We start from the raw sequence: 11137 nt of genomic DNA on the forward strand, positions 1-11137 counted from the left end.
CTCAAGTGGTACTCTACTTCCTCTTCTCATTTTTGGAGGTATAAATTTTAAGTTAGTAATGGAGCTGGCAGGTAACCTCAGAAGGCATTTGGGATATAAAATATTTATGTATAAAATATGGAACCCCAATAAGGAGATGGAAGCATTAAGAATAGAATTCTGCTCTTTGGAGAAAATCATCAGAATGTCCAATTTGTCTGCCCCATTTCTGGGAAGGAATGGGAAAGATAAGAATCAGACAGGCTAGGTGCCAGCCACATACACCAAAGTTGGTGGGGTCGAACCTGGCATGGGCCAGCTAAACACCAGACCAAGAGTTTGAGGACATTGTTAGCTGTGATCCCATGGCACTCTACCAAGGGCGACATAGTGAAATTCTTCCTCAAAAAAAAAAAAAAAAATCAGACAAATGTTGAACAAGGAATTTAGGAGATGAAAGAAAGCACAGGCTGTTCAAACTGATACACAGGAGGGACAGAAAATCAAATATTTCAGTTTATTATCATAAATGAAAGGGGAAAAAAAGAAGAAACTCTGGAAAAGCATGAGACTCAGGAAATTTCATGGCTGGGATACTGCTCCCAGCTTAGCCAAACAATAATGAACACTTTAGAATGTGGGGGAGATTAAAGCAGTATTTGAAGAGGAAAATGGTTACTAAGTGTAAGAAATAGTACAAAATAAGCCATTGGTGGTATTATATTATAAGGGTATCAGAATGAGTTGTTGATCTGGTATCCTAGAAGTTGGAGAAAAAAAACTTTTATATGTATGTTTTTCCCATTAATCAGCATTTATCAATCCCTACTCTACACTGAGGACTGGGGATACCATGTTAGCTGCTCTAACTTCAGCAGACTATGAGATCCTCATGGTACCTTCTGTCTGCTTAAAAATTGGTCTTGTCATTAGACTGGAAATGAAATTTCAAATGAATATTTTCTATACAACACATTTCTAAGACGTGGGTAAAGCAGAGTCTAGGGAAGCATGATGCAATGGCTTCTACATCAGCATCACCGATGTTCAACCAAAATGAAAAAGTGTGCTTCTAAGGGCCTACTTGCATTTTCCCCATGTAGTATGTTGACTTATTATTTTTGTATTCTGTTCATCAGATTCCAAGTTCATGATTTATCAACACAAGCTCATTATATTAATATATCTGAAGACAGTGATGAAAAATCATTCTGCAATAACAACATTCATCCTGCTAGGATTAACAGATGACCCACAACTACAAATTTTCCTTTCAGTATTTCTGTTTTTCACCTACATTCTCACCATTATTGGAAATCTAATCATTATCCTCCTCACGCTGGTGGACCATCACCTTAAAACACCCATGTACTTTTTCCTTCGTAATTTCTCCATCTTAGAAATAATATTTACAACAGTCTGTGTTCCTAGATTTCTATACAGCATGACAACTGGAGATAACAGTGTTACTTATAATGCTTGCGCCATCCAATTATTTTTTGTCATCCTCATCGGAGCAACAGAATTTTTTCTTCTAACTGCCATGTCCTATGATCGCTACGTGGCCATCTGCAAGCCCCTGCACTACACCACCATCATGAATGAAAGGGTGTGCATCATTCTTGTCCTTTGCTGTTGGCTGATTGGGTTACTTGTCATACTCCCACCACTTAGCCTAGGAGTTCAGCTAGATTTCTGTAATTCCAATCTCATTGACCATTTTGGCTGTGATGCATCACCTCTTCTCAAGATTGTATGCTCAGACACTCAATTTATAGAACAACTTGTTGTAATTATGGCTGTGCTGACCCTCATTTTCACACTAGTCTGTGTAATTGTCTCCTACACATATATCATCAAGACCATTTTAAGACTCCCTTCTGCTCAGCAAAGAAAAAAGGCTTTCTCCACCTGTTCTTCACACATGATTGTAGTTTCCATCACCTATGGAAGTTGCATCTTTATCTACATCAAGCCAGCTAAGGAAGGAGTGGCCATCAATAAGGTGGTATCATTGCTCAACACCTCCGTTATCCCTTTGATGAACCCTTTTATTTATACTCTCCGGAATAAGCAAGTAAAACAAGCCTTCAGGGACTCAGTGAAAAAGATTATATTTCTTTCAAAGAATTAAAAGACTGAAAAATATATTCAGATAAATATTTCTTCTTTTACCATGTGTTCTAATTCAAATCTACAGTATGTTCTCATTAACCATCAATGTTTCTTTTCTATTATTCTTAGAACCATAGAATAAAATAAGGGATGTGGTCTCATTTCAAACATACCTTCTTTCATAATAGTTCATTTTATAAGTGAATATAAAAATGAATTTCAAGAAGGTCCAAATAAGACTTTGCCATCCTTATGTCTCAAACATAAAGAGACAGCAACAACAATTTGAGTTCTGTATTTGTTCATTCGTTTCTTTAAACAGATAGCTGTTTAAGAGAAAAAAATTATTCATCTCAGAATTTATTTCCAGTCTGGCATCTTCCATCCCAGAAACAGTAGGTAGAGGTGGCTTATTTATCTCTCTCTCTCTCTCTCTCTCTCTCTCTCTGTAATGCAAGGGATCCTATTACAGGTACTGTAAAGCAGAATTCTAAACTTTAGCTTTCTCCATAATCATCAAGAGAGAGGAATAAATAGACTAAAATGGAACTATTTCATCACACGACTTTTTATTAAAATGGAACTTAGAACTTTTTTCTAAACAAAATAAAAATTGTTCCTTTTTAATATCTTTTCTGACTCAATATTTATAGAGCAAAGAAATAGATGAATGAGCTGAAACCCCATTAAGACCTAAGTTTATATTCATGGATTTCTTGCATGAGTAACTCACAGCAACAGTTTTGTTGATCTTATTTAAATATTTTCTAGATATCAGTTCATTTGACAATAAAATATCTTCATAATCAGAAAGAAAAAAAACAATCTAATGGATACTTGAACAACTATTTCTAAAATTCCCACAGATATCTTGGGATTTCCATGCTAACTATCAAGCTCTGACTCAAAGGTCTAGAACTCTCCGGTCCTTGTCCCAATATATGTGAATATGGCATTAAATATGATAAGAGCTGTGGTACTTATTAGTCTTGGCTTTTAAAATAACTCCAGTTGATAATTATCAACTGTACCAATAGCTGAAATTAGAGAATATTCATGCTAAGGAAAGAGACAGTCTTGGACAATGTACTGCTATAACATTCTCATAATTATCACCAATAATAGTCATAATTTGGGCTTTGCAGCACAATATCTGACATGTACATACCCTATATAGAATTGTATCATCCTTCCAAATCTTTCCATGCAATTGTCTTTACTTTTACCCCCCACTTTGCTTTCTCCTGCCACCATTCTAGTCTAAACTCTCACCGTTTCACACCAATATTATAAAATGTTCTCATGGGTCTCCTTACATCTCATCTTTTCTTCTGATGATTCCATGAACCATCTCAACAGGTCCTTTTCCTGCTTAGCTTCTTCAAATGGCTCTTAATCATCTAAAGGGAAAATGTCCCAAGTCCATAGCCCACATTAGGATTTTAGAAAATGAGATGTCCCTCAAAAGCTACTACCTATCCCAATTTATGTTGTATACTTTCATCTTCATAAAAAATTCTTTACCCATTATATTTTTCTAGTTTGAAAAAATATCACTGTTCATTACACAATACTCAAATCCAAAGCTTTAGTGACCAACTTTAAATTCAGTATTCTCAGATATATTGACTTATAACTACTATCCCTTATTTATGAAATTCTGAGGACAATCTCACCTGTACCATTCTGATATGGATATCAGAGGATTTGGTATATAAAATGTTTTTATTGTCATAAAAAAAAAAAGAAACAGACCAAGGAGTACTGGAAATCACCACAAGCACATTCTAAATTTGAAGATCAATAGACAAAATTGTAACATCACAAAGAAAAACATAAGCATCTATCTTATTATACCTGATTGAATATCAAATTATCTAACAGTCATACTTCCTGGTGAATAAGAAGTTTTAGAGTTGTAAAATAAGTCAGTTTTTACATTATATTATAGAAAAGAAACTTATGGATTCATTTTTCACTTCATCAAGTACATTATGAAGGTTAATTCATTAATAAAACTATACTTGGTCATTATTTCATTTGTTTAATTAATTCAGCAAATATTTGTTGAAGAATTCAAGCATTAGAAAAGTGGAAATAAATGGGGAAGTAGAAATCTGGAAAGGGCCTAAGTACAAGAATATGCCTCTGTCCCAGCCCACTGTGCTCATCATCCCTTTGGGAAAGGGTAGCAGGAGAAAGAGGCTGATTACCCACTGAATGGATAGTATGATCCACCTCATTTCTAGCTATCTTCTGAGATTTGTCTTAAGTGAAGATTTACATGAGGCACAAATATACTTACAGTGCTGTATCCATTTTGAGGGGTCAAATCACATACATACCTCTTAGTTATCAATTGTGTTTCTTACAAGATTCAGAATATATATCAAGCCATTAGCCATGAATCATAAAGTAATATAGATCCATATTTTCAGCCATCTTTCCTTCTAGGCAAAACAATCAATAAGATACACAGCTCAAATATTTCATTTTACTATATCCTTCTACAACTGTTTCCATTCAGGTATTACCAATGTCTCATCCAGAGCTTCTGTAGACAATTTCTCAATTTATTATTCACTGGTCACCTGGTAATAACAACACCCATGAAGCCAACTGTGTGGGTTGAAACACAGAAGACAATGTAGCAAGAATAGGAGAAATGGAAATCTAAGCCACTCACTTGTGTAGCTTACTTTTGCATTAAGAATTATCTCAGACAACACCAATCCCATTTTCACCAAACCTTGGCATGGTAACTTGGTGGTTCTTTGTAAAGAATTTGGTCTCTATTAGGACTCTGTTTCGAAAATCTTCTCCAAAGAATCATTAGCTACAGATAATGGCAAAGTTTGCTCCAAAATCCTAAAAGCTCAAATTATTATTCACCCAAAGGGACCTGCCAAATCTTCCCTCTTTATTTGACAAGAAACTTCAAGTGGCAAATCATTCAGGGACATATGACCCAAATAGCAAAGAATCAGGGCTGCCTGGACAGGATCCATAGTTTTTATATTGCTCTGGGAAGTACTCAAAACTGGAAGCCCTCTGGTTATTCAGTAAATGTGTCAGAATAACACATTTAAGAGAGCCAGACCTTCCTTCCAAACTTCAAAAGAACATTGTTCAACAATGGTGTTAGCAGTATCAGAATCCATATCACTAGACCTCTAGAAATTTCATTAAGAACAGAACTTTACATTTTGATACATTCTCATTTTCAACCTTTTAACACACAGATGTCTTCTCTAGGTTTTTATGGAAGTCACTACTTCCTACTTAGCAGTTCAAAGAACATAACATAAAAGTACTGGATAAGGGGGGCAGAGGCAAGATGGCTGCCTGGAGCCAGCTTTCTAGAGAGGCTCCCATCCACAAGGAGAGTTAAAGGACAGAAGTTTAGCAAGTAAGCCAATGGTTTGGAGCTGAGCCAAGAGAGAAGGATGAAGAACACACATCAGCCCTCCTGAGGCAAGCTGCAACCCCAAGGATACAAACAAAAGGAGTGTCGGTGCCCCAAGGTGCAGAGCAGCAGCCACAGCTGCAGGAACAACAGGGCTCACACACCTGAGGATATTTCACAGACATTCCCTGTCTCTCTGGGCAACCAGAGGAAGCCTAGAATCTTCTCCAGTGGCAGCCACTGGCAGAACACATCTGGGACAAAAACGCAGGCCCCATGAGTAAAGGGCATGCCTAACACAGTACTGGCCTGGGCAGAGAGCGGGGACTAGAATACATGCCACCAGAGATGGAAGATTCCCAAGGCAGGAATGACCCAGAGGACTGCTTTACTGAGCCTAAGCTGCACCCGGCCCTTGGGGAATAATAGTTGAGACAAAAGTGGGCAAACAGAGACTGGAACTGACAGCTGAGTGTGAACTCTAACCACGCCAGCCCCAACACAAGCTGTAGCCAAGAACAGGCTGACTTGCAGTATCTGTGAACTCAAACAGTGTCTGATCCACAGGGGAATATAGCCAGGACAGAAACAAATTTTGCAAAGTTGTTCTGTTCTGCCAGCAATATCAATCAGTGGCAGGGCTGGAACTGAGTGAATGACCCCGGCCTCCATTAAGCACCCAAGGTTGTTAGGACTCACCTCCCCTTGCTGGATGGTGGCAGAGAGAAGCAGCCTGGCTGAGGAGACATAGATCTCCCTGTGAATCAGGCAGGCGCAAACCCCTGGAGCATCTGCTCATTTGTGGGAACTGGGTCACAGTCCTATAGGGTTACCAGTGACTGGGTGTGACAGAGGTACAGGTGGGGAAGGAGGCACCAACCTTCCCAGACTAATCTATTTGCTGGGTGGGTCCTTCTGACCTCACAGAGCACTGGAGGGAGTCCTACTTGAGCTGCCAGCAGACCCCTGATATCTTGTTGCTGGAGACCTTTTGAACTCTCCCACATGAGACTGGTGCTGACTGGGACAATTGATTTGGACCTCTTGAACTGGGTCAATCACCCAAGCACTATTCAAAGTGGTACCCTGGGTGTGTGGTTGTGGGAGGGTTTGATTTTCCTTTTCCAATTGTTGCCTATGGGGGGCAGGGTGACTTAATTGCTGATATTTCTCCACAGGTGAGACTTCAACCCAGAGTAACTGATTCACTAGGTTGGACTGAAAACAAGACAGAGGCACTTAGCCCCACCACACCAAGCAGGCCTACAGTTTCTCAGGCTGTAGACTGTACAGGCCCTTGGCAAAGTTCTAGGGGAAAAGGTACAGACACCAGTCCCAGCTTTTGGGCAAAGGGCTAGTTAATCACAACTCCTGGAGCCCACAACTCAACTTCTCCTTATCTGCTCATCGAGCCAAATGTTGTGAAATAATCATGGGTTAATATCAGCAGAAAAACTCCAGTAACATGAATAACCAGAGAGTAATCAATGCCCCCAAGAAAAGCTATGGCAGACACAACAGAAGATCCCACTCAGAAACAGATGGCTAAGATATCAGAAATCAAATTCAGAATTTGGATTGCAAATAAGATTAATAGAATAGAGGCAAAGTTGGAATTAGAAATTCAAGGAGCATTTCAAAAGTTGTCTCAAGAACTCAATGAATTCAAAGACAAAATCACCAAATATTTTGATAAGAATTTGCATCCCTCAAAAATGTGAGAAATACAGTAGAATCCCTCAGTAGCAGATGAACCAAGCAGAAGACAGGATTTCTGACATTCAAGACAAAGCTTTTGAATGCTCCCAAACTCTCAAAGAGGAAGAGAAATGGAGAGCAAGAACAGATCATTCTCTCAGAGAGCTCTGGGATAATTCTAAGAAACCTAAAATTTGCCTTAAAGGAATCCCTCAAGGCGACGAAATTCCTCCGCAAAGCACAGAGGGTCTTCTTCATGACAGAGAACTTTCCAGACATGCCAAGAGATTCTGAAATTCAGATAGCAGACAATTTCAGAACCCCAGCATGACTTAACATCCTCCAGGCACATCATCATTAACCTCACTAAAGTTAATATGAAGGAGAAAACTCTGCAAGCAGCCAGACATAAGAAAACCTAACCTACAAGGGGAAGAATATTAAAATGACTGCAGATCTCTCTGCTCAAAACATTCAAGCTAGAAGAGGGTGATCATTGACTTTTAATCTCCTAAAACAAAATAACTTTCCACCCAGGATTCTATATCCAGCTAAACTGAGTTTCATTTATGATGGACACATTAAATACGTTAATGACATGCACATGTTGAAGAAATTTGCCATAACTAAACCAGCTCTCCAGGATATTCTCAGACCTATACTCCATAATGCCAGTGCAATCCTCCACCACAAAAGTAAACCCACTCAGAAACTTTTGATCAAATTCCAACTTCCACAGTGGCAAAAGGATGGAAAATGTCCACTGGACTTTCAAAAAATTCAAAATCCAAAAATCTACAAGGCTTACCAATATTCTCAATTAATGTGAATGGCTTAAATTGTCCTCTTTAGAGGACACAGTTTGGCTGGCTGGATAAAAAATTCAGGCCAGATATCTGCTGCATACAAGAATTTCATTTTACCTTAAAAGAAAAATATAGACTCAAGGTGAAGGGATGGTTATCTATATTCCAGGCAAATGGAAATCAGAAAGAAGCAGGTGTTGCAATTTTATTTGCAGATACAATAGGCTTTAAACCAATGAAATTAAGGAAAAATAAGGATGATCACTTCATATGTGTTAAGGGTAACACTCAACATGATGAGATTTCAATTATTAACATTTATGCACCCAATGAGAATGCACCTCAATTTATAAGAAAGACTCTAACAGACATGAGCAACTTGATTTCCTCCAGCACCATAGCTGTCGGAGATTTTAACACTCCTTTGTCAGTGTGGGACGGATCCTCCAATAAGAAGCTAAGCAAAGGAAATTTTAGATTTAAACTTAACCATTCAGCATTTGGATTTAACAGACATCTGCAGAACATTTCATCCTAACAAAACTGAATACACAATCTTCTCATCAGCCCACAGAACATACTCCAAAATTGATCACATCTTAGGTCACAAGTCTAACCTCAGCAAATTTAAAAGAATAGAAATTCTTCCTTGCATCTTCTCAAACCATCATGGAATATAAGTTGAACTCAGTAACAACAGGAATCTGCATACAAATACAAAAACATGGAAACTAAATAAACTTATGCTGAATGATAGGTGGGTCAGAGACGAGATTAAGAAGGATATTACCAAATTTTTGGAACAAAATGATAATGAAGACATGAGTAATCAGAACCTCTGGGATACCGTAAAGGCAGTCCTAAGAGGGAAATTTATAGTATTACGAGCCTTCCTCAAGAGAATGCAAAGACAGGAAGTTAAAAACTTAATGAGACATCTCAAGCAACTGGAAAAGGAAGAATATTCCAATCCCAAACCCAAAAGAAGAAAAGAAATAACCAAAATTAGACCAGAATTAAATGAAATTGAAAACAAAAAGATTATACAACAGATCAATAAATCAAAAAATTGGTTTTTTGAAAAGATCAATAAAATAGATAAACCTTTGGCTAACCTAACCAGGAAAAAAAAGAGTAAAATCTTTAATTTCATGAATTGGAAATGGTAAAGACAAAATAACAACAGACCTCTCAGAAATTCAAGAAATCCTTAATGAATGTTACAAGAAACTTTATTCTCAGAAATATGAAAATATGAGGGAAATTGACCAATATTTGGAAGCACGCCACCTCCCAAGACTTAGCCAGAATGAAGTGGAAATGTTGAACACGCCCATATCAAGTTCTGAAATAGCATCAACTATACAAAATCTCCCTAAAAAGAAAAGCCTGGGACCAAATGGCTTCACATCAGAATTCTACCAAACCTTTAAAGAGGAACTAGTACCTATATTACTTAACCTTTTCCAAAACATAAAAAAAGAAGGAATACTTCTCAACACATTCTGTGAAGCAAATATCACCCTGATACCCAAACCAGGAAAAGACCCAACAAGAAAAGAAAATTATAGATCAATATCTGTAATGAATTTGATGCAAAAATATTCAATAAGATACTAACCAACAGAATCCAGCAACACATCAAACAAATTATATATCATGACCAGGTGGGTTTCATCCCAGGGTCCCAAGGATGGTCAATATATGTAAATTCATAAATATAATACATCACATAAACAAATTAAAAAACAAAGACCATACAATTCTCTCAATTGATGCAGAAAAGGCTTTTGATATACCCAGCATCCCTTCATAATCAGAACACTGAAGAAAATTGGTATAGAAGGGACACTCCTTAAACTGATAGAGGCCATCTACAGTAAACTCGCAGCCAATATCATGTTGAATGGAGTTAAATTGAAATCATTTCCACTCACATCAAGAACCAGGCAAGGTTGCCCATTGTCTCCACTGCTCTTTAACATTGTAGTGGAAGTCTTAGCCATCACAATTAGGGAAGAAAAGGCAATCAAGGGTATCCATATAGGATCACAGGAGATCAGACTTTTACTCTTTACAGATGATATGATTGTATATCTGGAAAACACCAGGGATTCTACTACAAAACTCTGAGAAGTGATCAAGGAATGCAGCAACGTCTCAGGTTACAAAATCAACACTCATAAATCAGTAGCCTTTATATATATATCAACAATAGTCAAGCTGAGAAAACAGTAAAGGACTCTATTCCATTCACAGTAGTGCCAAAGAAGATGAAGTATTTGAGAGTTTACCTAACAAAGGATGTGAAAGATCTCTATCAACAGAACTATAAACCTCTAAGAAAATAAAATAGCTAAAGATGTTAACAAATGGAAAAAAAAACATGCTAAAGGCTGGGAAGAATCAACATTGTTAGAATGTCCATACTACCCAAAGCAATAGATAATTTTAATGCAATCCCTATTAAAGCTACTGTCATACTTTAGAGATCTTGAAAAAAATAATACTTTATTTTATATAGAATCAGAAAACACCTCAAATAGCCAAGACATTACTCACAAATAAAAACAAAGCAGGAGGAATTACACTACCAGACCTCAGACTATACTATAAATTGATAGTGATCAAAATGGCAGGCAACTGGCACAAAAATAGAGAGGTAGATGTATGAAACAGAATAGATAATCAAGAGATGAACCCAGCTGCTTACCATTATTTGATCTTTGACAATACCATTAAAAACATTCAGTAGGGAAAAGATTCCCTACTTAACAAATGGTGCTGGGAGAACTGCCTGGCGATCCATAGAAGACTGAAACTGGACCCACACCTTTCACCATTAAATAAGATAGACTCTCACTGGATTAAATATTTAAACTTAAGACATGAAACTATAAAAATACTAGAAGAAGGTGCAGGGAAAACTCTTAAAGAAATCAGTCTGGGTGAATATTTTATGAGGAGGACCCCCTAGGCAATTGAAGCAGCATCAAAAATACACTACTGGGACCTCATCAGATTAAAAAGTTTTTGCTCAGCCAAGAACACAAGTAAAGCAAGCAGATAGCCCTGAGAATGGGAGAATATATTTGCAAGTTATGTCTCTGACAAAGGTTTAATAACCAGAATC

The 11137-nt window shown here is 37.4% G+C and overlaps 1 protein-coding gene across 1 annotated transcript; it reads left to right on the forward strand.

Annotated features, from left to right (window-relative positions):
- Nucleotides 1-1177: 1177 nt before the first annotated feature.
- Nucleotides 1178-2113, forward strand: LOC100962783 (olfactory receptor 6C2-like). The gene has a single exon (XM_003790659.2). It carries the CDS (start codon nucleotides 1178-1180, stop codon nucleotides 2111-2113), a length of 936 nt encoding a protein of 311 aa, XP_003790707.2.
- The last annotated feature ends 9024 nt before the right edge of the window (nucleotides 2114-11137 follow it).

Source organism: Otolemur garnettii, unplaced genomic scaffold (genome assembly GCF_000181295.1).
Source record: "Otolemur garnettii isolate 467f Iridium unplaced genomic scaffold, OtoGar3 scaffold00043, whole genome shotgun sequence".
NCBI lineage: Eukaryota > Metazoa > Chordata > Mammalia > Primates > Galagidae > Otolemur > Otolemur garnettii.